Source organism: Mus musculus, chromosome Y (assembly GCF_000001635.26).
Source record: "Mus musculus strain C57BL/6J chromosome Y, GRCm38.p6 C57BL/6J".
Lineage (NCBI taxonomy): Eukaryota > Metazoa > Chordata > Mammalia > Rodentia > Muridae > Mus > Mus musculus.
Genome location: NC_000087.7, coordinates 71,210,206 through 71,229,063, shown reverse-complemented (window position 1 = coordinate 71,229,063; position 18,858 = coordinate 71,210,206). Strand labels below are relative to the sequence as shown.

General features: G+C 38.0%; 1 protein-coding gene across 1 annotated transcript; it reads left to right on the top strand.

Moving 5' to 3' along the window:
* Positions 1-5,058: 5,058 nt before the first annotated feature.
* Gm20866 (predicted gene, 20866) lies at positions 5,059-5,832 on the top strand. The gene has a single exon (XM_017318717.1). It carries the CDS (start codon positions 5,059-5,061, stop codon positions 5,830-5,832), a length of 774 nt encoding a protein of 257 aa, XP_017174206.1.
* The last annotated feature ends 13,026 nt before the right edge of the window (positions 5,833-18,858 follow it).

Genomic DNA, 18,858 nt, shown 5'->3' with positions numbered 1-18,858 from the left:
AGAATTGCAGGTGGTTGTGAACAACCATGTGGGTGTTAGAAATTGAACCCTGGTCCTGTGCAAAAGCAATCAGTGGGCCTAAGCAGTGAGCTATCTCCTCAGTCCTTTCTGCTTGCTCTAATCTCTACTTCACTATTCATCTTGCCCAAATATGTCTTTAATTCTTACTTCTTCTGTCTTTTTTTCTGTGATGAATTCTTATTTGCTTTTCTCTTGCTTCTCCAATTACAGCACCAAGATTCTGCATTTCCTTTTGTTTTGGAAGATTCTCAAGGAATCCTAAATCCAGATTTTAGGGCAGTTATTTAAAATTCTTGCTGGTGATTCTGACAATGGTTTCCTCATTTTTTTAAAAATTAGGTATTTTTTCATTTACATTTCCAATACTATCTCAAAAGTCCCCACATACCCGCCTCAACCACACCCCCACCACCACCACCACATCTTGTCCCTGGCATACCCCTGAATTAAGGCATATAAAGTTTGCAAGACTGATGGGGCTCTCTTTCCAATGATAACCAACTAGTCCATCTTCTGATACAACTGCAGCTAGAAACATGAGCTCTGATATGCTGCTAGAAAAATGAGCTCTGGGGGGTTTCTTTAGTTCATATTATTGTTCCACTTATGGGATTGCAGACCCCTTTAGCTCCTTGGGTACCTTCTCTACCTCCTCCATTTCGGTCCCTGTGATTCATCCAATAGCTGACTGTGAGCATCCACTTCTGTGTTTGCTAGGCCATGGCAAAGCCTCACAAGAGACAGCTAAATCTGGGTCCTTCCAGCAAAATCTTGCCAGTGTATGCAATGGTGTCAGTGTTTGGAGGCTGCTTATGGATGGATTAGTGGATTGAAAACCACTAATTTGGACACAATGGGGCTACTGCTGCCAATGTAGACTGTTTATCCAGTGTTGCTGGTCAGAAATCTCCGTTCTTTGAAGGCAATGGGTTTTCCCAGAACAGGCTTCTTCTGAGTCCCCAAACTTCTGTCAACACCTGTTCACCTTGATGATGATCACTGATGTATCAAATGACCATACTTAGTAAATTAGAGTAATACAGTTTTCTTTTCCACCCTAGAAAGTGGGGATTCTAAAAATATGTGTACTAGCTAAAAGCAGTGATGGTGCTCTTCCTAGGGTTCCTTACATAGTGTCCTCCTTGGATGTTCCTCTCTGATCTATACTCACCATCTATGCAGCTTCCTCTCATGAACAGCACACATGATAACACTCAACACATCTGATCTTCAGTCAGCAGAAATATACTAATTATATTTCCCATATGGCCCAGTTGCTCATGATTCTGAGGCATAATCATACATGTTGTATTGCCAAACAAAATGACACTAATTGTCTAGTATATAATGAAGCATATTTTGTATGACTCTTTTCAGGAGTCTGTATATTCAATGATGAACACACCATCAGCAAATGAGTGAATTCTTGTGAGATGATGTCATCACAGAGGGAACCAATGGGCTAGAAAGAGAAAAGAGAGAGCCAAACTCCCTTTCATAATTAAAACTTTTCTATAACAGCATTATTAAATTATTTTTATATGTAAGTCATATCCCTCCTGACCCATTCAATTTCTTCCAAATATATTCACACCTGGGGATTAATCTTCAGAAAATTATTCTTGGGAAACACATGTGATTATTTCAACATCTATAGTAGTGTGGGGGCATTATTCTCCCTACGTCATGTACACTTAATATCTTTAGATACCTCCTTCCCTGTGATAGCCTTGCAGCTCACTGAGTGACATGTGCATTTGATGATAAATGATACACAAACATTGAAGCACCTTACCATATCCTGTCACCCATATCATGTACAACATAGCAAGAACCACACCTGAGTTGAAAAATACAAATATATTTTATAGTGTCTTGAAGCTAAAATCCCCAAATTAATCAAAATATTATTTGGACTCTGTTACTTTATACCAGTGTTTTTTAAGTGTACAAGTCGCAGGCCTTTTCTGTGACCCTTTGCACAGGTTTATAGTGTCCTTTTACCATCTTCATCCTCCCCACTATCCTCCATTGGTATCAAATCTCCCCCTGCTGCTGCGCTTACTCTTCCAAAATACCTCCTATTTTTTAATGCCTCTTATTAAATTTATATTTTCACAATTGTCATTTTGAGTTTTACTTGTCTAACCTAATATATAGTATTTTAACGTTCCATCCATTTTTTTGAAAACAAAGCCCTGCACTAATACACATAGATGAGAAATATATTTCTCTCTCTCTCTCTCTCTCTCTCTCTCTCTCTCTCTCTCTCTCTCTCTCTCTCTCTCTCTCTCTCTCTCTCTCTTTCCCTCTGTCTCTCCTTTTTAAGGCATTCATCCAGTAGTTGACATCTAAAATCACTCCATAGCATGTATGTTTCATACAGTGAGGCAATCAATATTGATGATATGGATATGTAGTGGTCCTTCTTAGATTTTTTTTTTTGAACTTAAATCAACCTGGGAAGATAGAATCTCAGATAAAGATCCTCCATCACATTGGCCTGTGGCCACACCTTAAGGAATGATTTTTTTTATGACTGTTGTTGAAGGATCTAGCTCTCTATGGATAGTGTCATATTCTATGAAGATGATGTACAGGGTGTGGTGGGGACCGTGGAATGTACTGAAAACGATTTTTTTTGAAGAACTGAAGATCTATGTGCCATGAACAATTAAAGTGTCCTCTAATTTGTAAGTAAATTTTATACATACCTGTGTCCAGTATTCTGTCTACACATATTTCAAAACTAAAATTACCTCATCTATTTCATCCTGTTTTACTGCATTTAATCTCTGAAATTCCTTGTAATCAGAAGTGCTGGTAAATTTTAAAAACCTTTAAAATATGACTGGGAGATATCAGGTTTGTTTTAATTTTATCACAACTTTGTAAGCATGCCCAAGATCTATGTTTTCCTCTTACTTTCCAAAGAATCCATAATTCATGATTGCCATTGGTTTCAATATATGTCATTTAACCCTGTCAAATTCCAGGTTTTTTTGCATAAAAATAGTTCTCCTCTAACTGTGGGTTTTCATAAAGTGAAAATTGGTGTGCTATCCAGTGTGCTGCCTCAAAGAGTCTGGCAATATTTATGATAAGAAGCACAGCTTAAAGATAACCAAGGGAAAGGTTGGAACATGAAAAATAACCACCATGGATGTTGTCAAGTCAGAAACCGAAGACTTTCTCAGAACAAAAATAAAAACAAAAATGAAACAAAACAAAACACAAACCAAACAAATAAATAAAAATCCAACAACCAAACAATAAAAACAATGCAAGGGTGAAATTCTTTGGCAGAATATTACTCAGATCATCAGGCCTTTCAGTTGGGATTTCATTTATTATTTCTAGGAGGCCATATGAAAAGGTAAATTCGAGATGCTGAACGTTTCTGAGTGTAACTAGGGAAGGAACCAGCCTTAGAGGGGTTCTATGATGTAAGCTGAACTAGGGTGATGTCACAGAGCACTGGCTGGAGGTTGCGCATCTATTCCACTTGGAGGCACTAGAATCCATTGAAGGTGAGTTCACTATCTTCACAGTGGTGTGTCAAAGCCAGGTCATTTTTTCCCACAGGCTTTTGGTGCCTGGTCTGTATCAGGAGACAGAATCTTGACAACTAGGATATTTACCTATGGGTAAGTATATTTATGTAGTAATTAGGACCCTCATAGCTACAGAAAGCTAAAAATTTTCTCTCCTACAGAGAGTTACTGTACAATTTACTTTCTCCATGTTTATTAGCTAGGGAGATGAATGGTCTAGGTTAGTTTATCTCCTGAATTTATTATCCTTGCTAACCATATCTAGATCACAATTCCACTAAAATGCCAAAGCTCCTGTTTGTCCATGTGCATGTTAGAAGTTATTAGTTCTAAAAGGCTGATATTGCCTCGACTTTTTGAGTTGTTCTTGAGTTCAGTGATGCAATGGCTTCATCGAATAATTCTGAAGCTGGGTCAGGAGAAACAATAAAGAAGGACAGTGGTGTGCTGTGTCCCTGGGAAGATATTTGTGAATGCAAGAACTTAGCTCAGAGCTTACGCGTACAAGAGAATCATGGTGACCCCTCTGGCCTTTTATTTTTTTTTTTCTCTTCTTCTTGATCATTGGGGGTAATTGTCATAGCACCACCTAAATTGACATAGAAATTCAAGGAGAGGATCCTCATCAGAGACAAATTTACTCAGGTCTGAAGAAATAAATGTTGATCTGAGTATGTTATTCTGAGCTCTAGAGAATTACTTGTTAATTACACTATTTTTATTTCCTTGTTTCCTTTGTTTCTTTGTTTGTTTGTTTGCTTGCTTGGTTAATTTTATTTGAGTTTCTGTATGTTTAGATTTGGCTGTCAGGAAAATCACTGTGTAGACCAGACTTGTCTTTCTCTCACTAAGGTCTGCCTCACTCTGCCTCTTGAGTACTATGATTAAAGTTATGGGTCACTACCACTTCCTATTAACTTCTCCATTTGATTGTTTGTTTTGTTATTTTTTGTTTGTATTTCTGTTTTGTTTGTTTTTCGTTTGATTTTCATTTGTTTTCTTTTACTTGATGTTGTTGTTGTTGTTTGTTGTTGAGACAGGGTTCCTCTCTATAGCACTGACTGCCCTGGAACTCACTTTGTAGACCAGGCTGGTCTCTAATTTAGAAATCTGCCTGTCCTTGCCTTCTGAGTTCTGGGATTAAATGCATGTACCACCATGGCTGACTTATTAACTTCTTATTTTTATAAAATTAATTTTAGGAGCTCAAATCTGTTTAGCATAGTCTTTTTCACCTGCTCAGAAGTTCTCGTAGAGAAGAGTCTTGGTCCAGCATTCACTCCCAACCCATAACCATTGCCCATCAGGAATTCATATATATGACAGAGGCAACAGCATTGTGTCTGGCGTAAACGGGCAAGATCTTCAGTCCCAGGCAATGAGCAAGTATGATATTTGAAGGGAATGGAAGCCACAAGACAGTGTGATCTACCACAACAGGTCTACAGCCAGGTAGAAGACAATACATCTGAAGAGTCTGAGCATGACATCACTCAAGAAGAAGAGTAGGAGGAAGCCTTCTTCCCAGGCCCTGGGGAATATTGTTGGCTGCAGAATTTCTCACGGGTGGAAGGAAGGTAATGAGCCTGTCACCCATTGGAAGGCCATCATTCTAGGTCAACTGCCAACAAACCCTTCTCTTTATTTGGTGAAGTATGACGGAATTGACAGTGTCTACGGACAGGAGCTCCACAGCGATGAGAGGATTTTAAATCTTAAGGTCTTGCCTCACAAAGTAGTTTTTCCTCAGGTGAGGGATGTCCACCTCGCAGGCGCACTGGTTGGCAGAGAGGTACAACACAAATTTGAGGGGAAAGATGGCTCTGAGGACAACTGGAGTGGGATGGTGCTAGCCCAGGTGCCATTCTTACAGGACTATTTTTACATTTCCTACAAGAAGGATCCGGTCCTCTACGTCTATCAGCTCCTGGATGACTACAAGGAAGGTAACCTCCACATCATTCCAGAGACCCCTCTGGCTGAGGCGAGATCAGGTGATAACAATGACTTCTTAATAGGTTCCTGGGTGCAGTACACCAGAGATGATGGATCCAAAAAGTTCGGAAAGGTTGTTTACAAAGTTCTAGCCAATTCTACTGTGTACTTTATCAAATTTCTCGGTGACCTACATATCTATGTCTATACTCTGGTGTCAAATATCACTAAAATTAAAAAAAATCACAAAGTACAGAAAAGTAAACTTATAGGATTGAAAAAAATGTTTATTTTCCTGTGTTGGGTACCTATGGGTCTTTGACAACCTCAGTATCTTTGTCAATAAAATTTGTTTTGTTCTAAAAATTAATACGTGTGACATGACATGCTTTTAGTGAACACATTGTTGGAAGAGATGGACTATGGTGGAAAGAACATCAAAGCAAGATGAAAGTTGCAATACAGGCTGTGAACAGTGCATACATCTAATATTACACAGGCTAAAATGGACAGGACTTAGATTCTGTGGTCTGCATAGTGAGCAAGGAATTGGAGATATGACGTAGAGGAGCAGGGATGGCAGCAAAAGATGGATTTTTAGGAAGAAGGGGAGAAAGACAGGACATAGATAGAATCTCTGGAATGAAGTCTGAGGGAGAAACAACAAGTTGGGGGAAAGAGTGATAGATAAAAGGAATGTGGCCTTGTTACACAAAGTGCAACCCAGAAAACTGATCCAAAGAGACTCAGAAATCAGACAAAATCAGGTTTCATTTGAATAATGAAACCAAATGAAACTTGTCTCTCATTTTAAGATTTATTATCTTTATTTATATGGGTGGGTAGTAGCTTGAGAGTATAGGTGACCACAGAGACATGAGTTGTCAGATCCCATGGAGCTGGCATTAAAGCTGATTGTTAACCATTGGATATGAATTCAAGAAAACAAATCCAGTTTTTTTGCGGTACAAAAGTACTCTTGACAACATGGTCATCTCTCTATTCCCATTAAGATATCTTTTTAAGAAATCCAATATTAACATGCAGAAAAGAGACCAGGTAGAAGTTAAGAAAGATTAAATTGATGGTAACCTTTAAAAACAATAAAGGACACACAAAGGAGTAAAGGACACTGAGGAACAAAAATATTCTAAGATGAAGTTCTCAAAATGTGAAGCAGGAGACCCAGGAAGAATAGAAATTTTCTGCAAGTAGTTAAAATTGGACATATCCACATTAGGTTCTTTGGTTTCTTAACAAATAGCCAGCCGATCGGGTCAAATAGTAATTTAAAAGAGAAAATGAGTATACGGTGAGATAATATATGGTGGGGCATGGATCCTGAGTGCTTTCCCTGAGCACTCTTTGCCTGGGATGAATCCTGTGATCTTTTGGATGTCTCTGTGGAGTGCCCCAGATGACCATCAAAATGTTCCCCATGGCCTGTTCCCCTGGCTCTCCTCCAAACATCTGACTCCCAACATACCTATGTACCATTTCAGCCTGTCTATTCCCTGGAAATTCCAGTCTTAAATTTATGTGTGACCTCATTCTCATAAAACAGTGAAGGTGTACTCAATGCATATGTGCTGACCTCTTTTCTATGCCAGTTCTCATGGGTTTCAAACTCTATGAGGTTGCCCAATATGTTGGTCACTACTCCTGAGTAGCCCCTGTGCTTCATGGGGGTCTTACTGGGTCCCATAAGCACTCTGAGTGTTTCTTTTGTTTGTTTGGTTTTATTGTTGTTGTAGTTTTGTTTTTGTTTTCTTTGGGTTTTTTTTTGTTTTTTTTTTGTATTGTTTTTTTTTTGTTTTGTTTTGTTTTGTTTTGTTTTTAGTCAGGCTTTTCATGGACTCAATCATTTGTGTTTTTTCTCTAGAATAAGTTTAAATGCCAAATGACTTGAAAATACTCTCTATTGTTGATTAATTTTGGTATTTAAGAGAGTTTTTGTGCTAGCTGGATGTCTTAATTAGGTTTCCAATGCTGTGAAAAATCACTATGACTAAGGCAACTCATTAGAAACATTTCATTAGGGCTTTTCAACATTTCATTGCAGTTTCAAAGGTTCAGTCCACTATCATCAAGGAAGTAAACATGCAAGTGGCTGGGAATATGTGTTGGTGGAGAGGAAGCTTAGAGTCTTCTGCATGCAGGGATGGTGTCTTCCACACTGAGCAGAGCTTTAAAGCCTCACAGTTATATGCTTCCTCCAAAGAGGCTACACCTACTCCTATAAGGCCACATCTCCTCGTAGTCCAACTACATTCAGAGTGCCATATTGGTTTCATAGAAACTTGACAAGATCTATAGTCTTGAAAGAGGAAGAGCCTCAGTTGAGAAAATGCCTCGTTAAGATCAAGCTGTAAGGAATTTTCTTAATTGGTGGGAGAGGACCCAGTTCATTGTGGGTGGGGACACCCTTGTGGTGGTAGTCTTGTGCTCCTCATGGAAGCAAGACTTAAGGAGCATGTCAATAAGCATCACCACTCCATGGCCTATGCATGAGCTTCTGGATCCAAGAACCTGTGTTGTTTCAGTTTCTTTCCCAACTACTTTGATGATGAATAGCAATGTGGAATATAAGCTGAATAAAACTTTTGCTATGGAAATAGCTCTTTGGACATGGTATGTCCTTACAACAATAGAAATTTTAAGTAAGACAATTTCTTAGAGAAACAAAATATCTAATAGTACCACTGTCACTTATCCTATAAGGACAAATAATGTGTAGGTGTTTTATTTTAATTTAAAGGTAAGATATTCTCATGTATATAATGACATGCAATTGTTCTAGTTTGCATCTTTCTCACACTGATGAATACTAACATCAAACATAACTTGGGAATATAAGGGTTATTAGCTTACATGTTACAGACTATTACCAAGGAAGGCAAAACAGGAACTTGAAGCATTACCAGGAAAGAGTGCTTATTGCTTGACCCTATCTTAGTCATTGTTCTATTGCTGTGAAGAGACATCATGGATAAAACAACTATTATGAAACAAAGCATTAACTGGGGGCTTGAATACACTTACAGAAGTTTAGTCCAACATCAAGTTAGTGACCGCAGCACTGGAGCAATAGAACTATTGATCCTTAGACAGAGACAGATATTCTGCCATTACATTGGTTTCTTGAAAACTCAAAGACCACCCTTATTGACACTACCACTTCCTCCAATGAAGCCACATCTTCTCTCATTCCTTCTAATCCTTAAACACACTGCCAATCCCTGGTGACTAAATATCCATATATATGAATCTATAGGGGATATTCTTATTCAAACCACCAAAAATCATGTGGCTTGATCAAATATTTTATTTAAATACAGAGTAAAAGCCTCCCTTTTATAAATGACTACTGATGAGCTTACCCACAGTTGCCTACCCTCACACATCGACCATCAAGGAAGAAAATGTCCCATAGACTTACCCAAAAACCAAGTGAATAGAGACAATTCTTCAATTGTTCTCTCTCCTAAGGTGACGCTAGATTGTCAAGTTGGAGATAAAAAAAAATCCCAGCACATTAAGGTTTATCCTGCTCCATAACCCACACAAACATTATTCATCCCAATCTCCTCCTTCTGACTAGGTATAGACCCACTTCCCTCCATGGCAGAAGTGAAGTGTAAGTACCTCCAACAGCAAGAATACTCAATAATAGGTGACAAGTAGTGAATATGTCTTATAGCCTCACAACACCTACATTCTAATGTGTGTTACACTTTCTGGGAGACACTCCAATCTGTCCAACTTCCTGCCAAGTCAGCTTTAACCAGAAAAAATTCTCATCAATTAATCCAATGACTTTTAATTGATTTATTTCTCCTGAGGGAATGGAGTGTTACCCCTTCATGGATGTATTGGTGTCTGATTCATAAGTAATAAAACCCACTACTATTAACAGCTAAATCACAGGTGCTATGACAAATAACAACTCACATGAGAAGCATCACATTTAGTTAAGCCTTTTCAGAAGTTTTATTGGAGTTTTATTTATGTACTATATAAATCCATTGATTTATTTATTTTTAAGTGTGTAATTTAATGATTCTAAACACATCTCACCACTGTCATTTTTCACGCATTTTTCTGGTACTTCATATGATATTGAAATCTACTATAATACAATAGTGAATTCAGAAAAAAGACCAGTGGTGTGGGTAGCAGCAAAGTTCTTGAGTCTCAAAGACAACAGATACCGTGGCTGAATATTCCAACTACAACAACTAGGTAACATTGGTTCTACACTTAGCATGCCGTTTCTAGAAAAAAAAATTAAAGAATTAAGCCATGTTTCCTCTGAACCTGACATGTTACTATCACAAATGAAAGAAGGATCCATGATCACATGAATATGAAAGGGGCATGAAGCAGCACAACTGTTCAACTTATTGGCAGCTAGTCAGCATTAACACAAGAAGGGACAAAGACAATAAACAGCTTTGAAGACATGTCCAAATGACCACGTTCATTTACAAGTTTTTTTACCCATTCCATGCACATTCATTGATTGATTAACTCATTGATTAAAGCCCTCAGGTTCCAATCACTTTTCAGAGAGCATATTGTACTACCTATGAACATTGTACTGTGGACCAAAGCCTTCATCAAAGACCCATGACTGACATTTCAAAACAATTTAACCACAGAATTCTTTATTTGAAACAAAGTGATAGGATCCATCTATCTCTTCAAGGATATCTCCGTTTTGTTCAAAAAGAACAAAAATGCAATGCAAGTTCAGGATATTGATCACCTATCCATGCATCTTAAACCCATAGGTTCTAGCCAGAATGTAAGGTCAGAAGTCTAAACTTCACCTATACTACAACTAACTCTGAAGATATCTAGCAATCTCCAGTTCCTTTCTGGTACTTACCCACACCAAGTCTGCATTAAGGAATATAGTCTAGTGTGAGATAGTGCCAGCAGTTAATTGCAAAATCCCACTCTGAGTTGAGTTGTATGTAAACTCAGACATCTGTAATATAGACACACATGCATATTCACAAATACTCACAGAAAGAGGCAAGAAGTAGAGGAGCTGAATCTTAGAAATCCTCAAGGAAGAGAATGAAAATCTTGTAAGGCACAGAGGTAAGAGAAAAACTGTGTCTTTCTGCACAAAATCAGGCCATTCTTTCTTCCATCACTGAACGGGAAGGCTCACTATCACTTATCACTATCTGATAAGGTATAGACAGTTGATGAAGGATGAATAGTCAGTTTTCATCAAAGGTATTGACTTTGAAGGTGATAGATTGTTCATTCTCTACTGGAAGCCAGATGTCCAAGAGTTTATGGGAAACACAAATGATTTGAATGGGTTGTAACAAAGGGGAGAAGACGAGATATGAAGTTGGCAGGAGGAGATAGGTGGGAATGGGCCAGGTTTTGTTCTGGGAGGAGTTACTAAAAGAATTGGAAAGTAAATTCCATCAAAATATAGTGTATGAAATTCTCAAGGAATTAAGGAAAGTAGTTCTTAATATACCATGTCTGTACTGAACACACACAGACCACTTATATGTCCATCTTCTAAATAACAAATTCTTATACAGCAGTTTCATTACATTGAGGGCAAAAGTAATCCAGAGGTTATTTAAAATAAAGAAGAATCTGGGGAGATGTCCCAGGGGTAAAGCCAAGTGTTTGGTCAAACATTCACCTACAACACCAGTGCTTAGGAATTGGAGTGGCAGAGACAGAAGGATGACTGTGGCTTCCTGAATGTCAGCCTCACTCCTAGCTCAGCAAGAAACCCTGTCACCCTTAGGGAGTGAAGTAGCAGAATACAGTATACCCTTCCCTATCCTCTGCACTTACCTGTATATTTCTGTATGCATACACACATCAATATGATTACTGTATAAAAGAGGTTACTTTGCATAAATTATAGGCAAAAGCAATGTTGTTTTAACCTAGAGACCTGAAGACTTTTATATCATTAGGGTCCTGGAGAAACTCTCCAGATATAGAGGATTGATATATCTTCTTCCTGTGCTAAGGAAACCTCAGTTAAGTGTGTGTGTCAGTGACTTTAAACACCTTTCTTCCTCTAGATTCCTATTTATACCACAGAATGGTCTATAAATAATGAAAATATGAAAATAAGACTTTTTCAGGGTGTTGCCTTCTTTTAAAATCATATTTATAATATTTTACTAAATCGATGGGAAATCTTCTGCTCCAAGGAACAATGGATTCAATCCTGTTGACTTCTGTTTTATCCCATTATGAATAGGAATTAATTATACATCAACATTTCTCACGATTTGAACTAAATCAGGAATAAGGGATATGTTTCCATAAAAATAAGTAATGCCAATATGGTTAATCAAGTATAAATGTGTGTGTGGGTGTGGGGTGGGGTTAGGATGCCTTTGGATTATTTGAGAATGATGGCTGATCAGAAATATGTTATGCAAATAACCCTAAACTGTGAGAAATGAAAAGTAATGATATAAACTATACTACCAAGTGTCATGGCCACTTATTAGTTGATTTCATTTTCTTTTTCATTCCTTTATTCTTTTGAATAAATGTGTGCCACAGATGATCACACGTTCAAATGTGTTAGTTTTCCAGGTGATGGGCTGTTTAGAAAGAATTAGAATTTGTTTTATTATTAAAGGAGACTTGTCACAGAGCCTTGAAATATCAAAAACCCATCAGGCTCTCTCTCTCTCTCTCTCTCTCTCTCTCTCTCTCTCTCTCTCTCTCTCTCTCTCTCTCTCTCTCCCTCTTTCATTACTCTCTGCCATCTCCATCATAAGTTGTTGGCTCTCAACTACTGCTCTACATCTTTTGCCTCTGTGTTGCCATGGTGTCTACCATGATATCCTGGACTTGCCCTCTGGAACTCTACGACCACAATTAAATGTTTCCTCTTATAAGTTGGTTTGGTCATGATGTCTCTCACAGCAAGAGAACAGTAACCAAGACATACATACTCCTGTTTATTTTTTGAAACATTCTTTATTTCTTTCATTAAAGTTACCTTTAATGAAAGGTCCATTGAACAGTTTTAAGAATAATGTTAATGGGCCCATATAAATAGTGCCAATAGGTGTGGCACTCTCAGGAGGTGTGGAATAGTTTCATGAGGTGTGACATTGGTGGAGTAGTTGGGACACTGATGGAGATGTGTCTTTGTTGAGTTGGTGTGATCTTGTTGGAAGAAATGTAACAATTTGGTGGTAGGCTTGGATGTCTGCTGTCCTTAAGCAATCTCCAGTTTGACACAGTCTCCATCTGCTTCCTGTATATCAAGACCTAAAACTCATCTCCTTCTCCAACACTGTGTCTGTCTGAAGGCAACCATGTTTCCAGCCATGAAAATAATGGAGTAAACATCTGAAAAGAAGCTACAAAGTGTTCAAAATTTACTATGATCCTGGTGACACTTCATGTCAATAGAACCCATACTAATACTCACATAAACACTCAAAAACACATTTGATGTTGAGTGGGAACAGACTTTAATGCCCTCTGCCTACTGCCAGGAAGCTATTCATTTCCAAGCAGCTATCAGATGAAGATGTAGAACTCTCAGCTCCAAATGAACCATGCCTGCCTGGATCCTGACATATTCTTAACTTGATGATAATGGACTGAAATTCTGAACCTGTAAGCCAGCCCCAATTAAATGGTTTTCTAATAAAACATGCATTGATAAGTGTGTCTGTTTACAGCAATAAAATCCTAACACACACATGTACATATTCACCTAGATATACTGAGTCACAGACACACACACATGGAAATATTCACACACACACACACACACACACACACACACACACACACACACACACACACACAAACACATTCATTTACAGGGACTTTAGATTCAGCCAGTACCCATGCAATTTAATTAGGGTGTCGAATACAGGTGTTTGTGGAACATGACTATTGCTCTTTCTTTTAGGAATTATGTGGACAAAATCTGCACACTCACTTCATTCCTCCTCAACATCAGAAATCTCAATTTAAAGAAAGTGAGATAATGAGAAGTAGTTTTAGATACCTCTTCTTTTTTTCATTTGAGTAGCTTCGACTTCAAATCACCAAGGAAAAATAAACATAACAGGAAAGAAATTCATATTAAAATGCCCTTGACAAGCTCATAATACATTCTCCATAATGAATATAAACTTTTATTTAGAATTCCCAAGGAAATGAGACTTTTGAAAAATCCTTAATTTCAGATAGGCTTTGGTATTTCATTTCCCTGCAAAGGAAAACCAATGTAAAAAGACAGAATCTAGATTGCATTGTGCACAAGTTGAATCAGAAACATTTGATATTGTGCATTCAGGAACTCACCACATTTTTACAAATATATATATATTTGTAAAATATATATATATATATATATATATATATATTGGGGGGGTGAAAGGAGACATCTGGAGAACAATAAGACCCTCATTAGCATTTAACATTCCTGAAGTCAAGTAATAACCTCTAACAACATCAATAACAACAACAACAAAAACAACAACAAGAATAGATGTTCATTAGAAAGAATTTTTTTTAATAACCTTCCATTAGCCTCAGAAAGAGAGGGCATGATCCATCTGCAACACTTTATAGATACTTATTACAATTACCACTAAAGTTTTTAAAATAATATGGATTTTTAAAAATGAAATTGAATTAAAATAATTTTTTTTAGCTGTTAAAAGGGGGAAAATGTGTTCTAGAACGAAATAAAGAGTGTAAGAACTAATTGATTTTTTTAATAAAGAACATCCTTATAACTCATGTGTCAGTAAGTATCAGAATTATAATGCAGTTGATTTTCTCATTGTAGAATAATTTTAATGTGTTTGAATATTTCCAGTTGCAAGAATGGATCTCAGAATTTTCACAAGAGAAGAAGAAGTCACCAAGTAGTTTCTCGCTTTTGTTTCAAAAGTCTTCGTTCCTTTTCTGCAGAGTCCCAGACATTCCAGGGAAGGGTTTGAAACATCCAACAACTTCTGAGACCATAACCTCAGAGGGAAGCTACCTTTCTCAGTAAATGGAACTAGGAAAGCTGAAAAGATTCATCCAATCGCTTTAGAACAAAAGTGGCAGCTGGTTCACAGAACAAGGTATCATTTAGCAACTCAGCCAAGAAATAAGAGGATTTGAAATGATAATAACACAGAGTAATAAAAACCACTATGCAATTGTAATTTAATCGCATATATATACTTTGGACAGAGAAAGCAATCAAATCTTGGGATCTCTCTGCTCAGCACAATGAAACTCTGGGTCATGCTGCAGATGTCCCAAGTTTATGGCTCATCACAGATACTGGAAGTCTCTGGGAAACTAGAACTACATCATGTAAGTGCTGTGAGTCCAAAGACATGACTTCATAAATTGTTCAAGTCCTCATCTTGCTTGAAAAAAAAATCACAAAGCACCAGAAGTAATAAGAAGTTCATGGTATCAATGTCAACAGGTAAGCACTACTAACAAATATCTGTTAAGCATTGGATTGTTACCAACACAAATGAGGAGATGATTTTTAAATTTAAATGCAGTTACATTTTAATAATTCGTAGTAATGTTAAGTGTCCAGTGTGAAACTGTGGGTTTAGGGGAAGTTGATGAAGTGAGAGACAATATGGCCAGCAGAAGGTTCTGTGCTCTGTGAAGGCTGACATGGGAGGAGTGAAGGATAATTACCATGCATCCCTGGTTGTGCATCTGGTTGTGTAAATCCACTGACACTACACGGATGGGGGTGAACTAGGGGAAGACAATGGTACCAGATTCTTAGTCTCTGGCATCCCATATAGGGCCTTAAAAAAACATAGACAGTCTAATGTTTTAGAGCTTTATTTTAGACAGCAGTGAGAAAAACAAAGGGTAAAAAGATTGTTAGACTTGCCATGGCCAAAAGGAGAGATGGGGAAAGACATAGAAGGAAGGACAGAAAGCAAGTTAGAGAGTAAGAAAGGTGAACACTTAGAGAAAGAGGTAAAAGTTTACAGAGTAAGGATTGTAAAAGTTAGAGAGAGAGAGAGAGAGAGAGAGAGAGAGAGAGAGAGAGAGAGAGAGAGAGGGAGAGACTGATGTAGGGCTAAGTAGCCTCTCATATATTGGGCTTGTTATCTTGCTGTTGCTAGGTAACTAGAAGTTATCTAACCCAAAGATCAGAACCTTTGGTCATTTTGTATGTGACTGCTAGCCATTAGCCACTGCTGGGCGGGAGTGCTTGTGGGTTTGGTAACTTTACCAGGAGCCAGGGTTTCAGAAACACTGAGTAAATGCCTTCCTTCCCATGTAGGTGAAAATTACGACCCATTAGGCTTCATCAGGTTTAAGGACTTCAGCATGACTGGAGACCAGGCATTTTGTACATAGCACAATGCCCCAAGCTCAATGATCAAATTTAATTCTAGCCCCTAGATTTTGTGGTTTCTCAGGCAGAACACCAGGAAAGAGGATGTGAGTTTGAAACTCTGGACACTCCCACCATAAGAAATCAAGGCATGGAGGTGGGGTGGGGTAAAATGATCTTAGAAGAAATCTGTAAAACAGTGAAAGGACAATTGAAAAGACATATGGAAAAGACCAGTAACAGGGGATGCCTCAGGAGATCATCCTTGTTTTCATAGCTTGGCAAGACAAAATTCAAATGACCAGTAGTACTGGAGGAGAGTCTGTGAATGCATCAGGGAGGGTAGGGTAAGGGTAGGAGGGAGTCAGGGAGGGTGAGATAGAGAAAAATGTAGAAGAAGAAAAAGAAAGTGAAGGAGAAGAATATGGAGAGGAAGAGAGAAGAAGGAAAGGAAGAGGAATGGGTGGAGCAGAACGACAAGGAGAAGGAGAAGGAAGAAGAACAAAAGAAGAGGAAGAGCAAAAAGAAGGAGGAGGACTTGGAGAAGTAGAAAAGGAGAAGGTTAAATAAGGAGGAGAGAAGGAGAGAAGGAGAATAAGAGAAGGAGGAAGAGAAGGAGAAGTCAAAGGCATAGAAGAAGAAGAAGAAGAAGAAGAAGAAGAAGAAGAAGAAGAAGAAGAAGAAGAAGAAGAAGAAGAAGAAGAAGAAGAAGAATGAGGAGGAGAAGGAGACCAAAGACAATATCAAGAAGAACAAGAAGAACAAGAACAAGAACAAAGAAGGAAGAAGAATAAGGAAGAAGAATAAGGAAGAAGAAGAAGAAGAAGAAGAAGAAGAAGAAGAAGAAGAAGAAGAAGAAGAAGAAGAAGAAGAACAAGAACAAGAAGAAGAAGAAGAAGATGAAGAAGAAGAAGAAGAAGAAGAAGAAGAAGAAGAACAAGAACAAGAACAAGAAGAAGAAGATGAAGAAGAAGAAGAAGAAACAGGAGTAGGAGGAGAAGGCGAAGGAAAAGGAGAAGCAGAAGGAGAAAAGAATAAGGAGGAGAAGGATAAGGCAAAGAAGGAGAAACAATAGAAGAAGAAGGTAAACAAGGAGAAGAAATGAGAAAAGATGAGAGGCATAGATAGACAGACAGAGACAGAAAGACAGAGAAACTTAGACATACAGAGTGAGACATGCACATAAACATTCACACAGAGACACACAAGTAGGCACAGAGACAGAGAAAAATATACATATAAAGGGAGAAATGCACAGAGATATTCACAGAGTTACACACATTCACACAACTTAATTAAGAAGTATTTAGAAAAATATATCTATGAAATCACGAGGATATTAAGTACTAAATTATGTGAGCAATGAGGAGGAATGAGATCCAAAATAAATTTTGCAAGTCCTCCAACATTCTCCATGCTTCCACACAGCTTAAGCTGTGGGAGTATCAGTTATAGGGCTGTAACTTTTGTTTTCTTCATTTATAATTTACTGTGAATCTCCTTTCTCCACCATTCAATATGGTCAGTAGTTTCCATGTGGAAGGACTTTCCAAAGCATGGCATCTAGTGACAAAGAGAAAACAATTTAAAAAAAGAGTCTCTATGCTAGAGCCAACTGTACAAACAATTCGTAGTTATTCTCTAAATGCAGGGCTCAAAGAACACAGAGGCTCCTCTAGCTGCTACACAGATCTTAAGTATGGCCCCACAGCATCACTGGGAACCTATTGACAATTCTCACTCAGGTCATAAAACTATGGAGCATTCCAATTTCTTGAGTTCCAGAAAAAAAGCCATTTGGAAGCTTATCTCCATAAAAGTAAAGATTGCACTGAAATTTATGAAATGTGAGAATAATTTTAAATGTGAAAAATCATTCCACACACACACATTAAAAAATACATGTAGGCAAAATTGACAGCAATCTATTTGACACAACACCCACCCACACACCCACACACACACAGAGAGAGAGAGAGAGAGAGAGAGAGAGAGAGAGAGAGAGAGAGAGAGAGAGAGAGGAAGGGAAGGAGGGAAGGAAGGAAGGGAGGAAGGAGGGGAGAGGGGTATGGGTAGGGGAAGAGGTGGAGAGACAGATGTACACTTACAATAATTATTTTTAAGTTAAGTTGTCAAAACTCCTGACACAATGAATGTACAGGAAGAGATGTATATGGCAAAAACTCACCAGGGAAAGACTGGCATGATAAGGACAGCATAGTAGGAAACAACAAGTTCATCTGTGGCATTAAGAGCCTGAATGGGCCCTTCTCACATTTGGTTGGATTTAGAAGCCAAGATTTAGGTCAGAACTAGCCAGTTCCCTCCTTCTTGCGCCAGTGACCTCCTTCTGCTAGGGCACAGTCACAAAGGTTCCACAACCTTTCTAGAGAGTTTTTTCCAGTTTGAGACAACTGAGAATGTGGGAGAAATCCCTCCCACCCCACAATCTTAATTAAACTAAGCCAGGCAAGTGCAAAACATTTTGAAAACAGTTTAATTTCAATTTTGAAAAGAGAACAGAGAGCTCTACTTTGAAATGGACTAAATTAGTCTTTAGGTTCCATTGTGCACACTAAATGAAATACAATGTAAAAGATTCCGTTTTCTATGTAGCAAATGGGGCTGAAAAGAACACACTTATGGAGATAAAATGCAAAAAAAACTGGGATATATAGTAACAATTCAAACTGACAGTGTGAAAAACAATCTATTTACTTAACTGTCCTGTTGACCACAGTGTCATTCATCATTGTGTTAGGGGATACAATCTAGTGATTAATCATCAGGGTTTGACAGTAAAATCCTTAGGCTCAATACACCAGACATTAGCTGGAAAATGATTTACAAGAATGTAATGACCTTTGGTGTCTTCTCTGTGAATCTGTTGTATGGATGCCCTGTTGTTGGTTGTTTTAGTTGTTGGTGTTGTTTTACAATAAAAATATTGATTGCAAAAGCAAGTGACAGGTGCCCAATAGGTCTTTGCATCCT

What these genes read in the sequence shown, in the direction of transcription:
- Gm20866 (XM_017318717.1), top strand. Translation starts at nt 5,059, where the DNA reads ATGACATCACTCAAGAAGAAGAGTAGGAGGAAGCCTTCTTCCCAGGCC.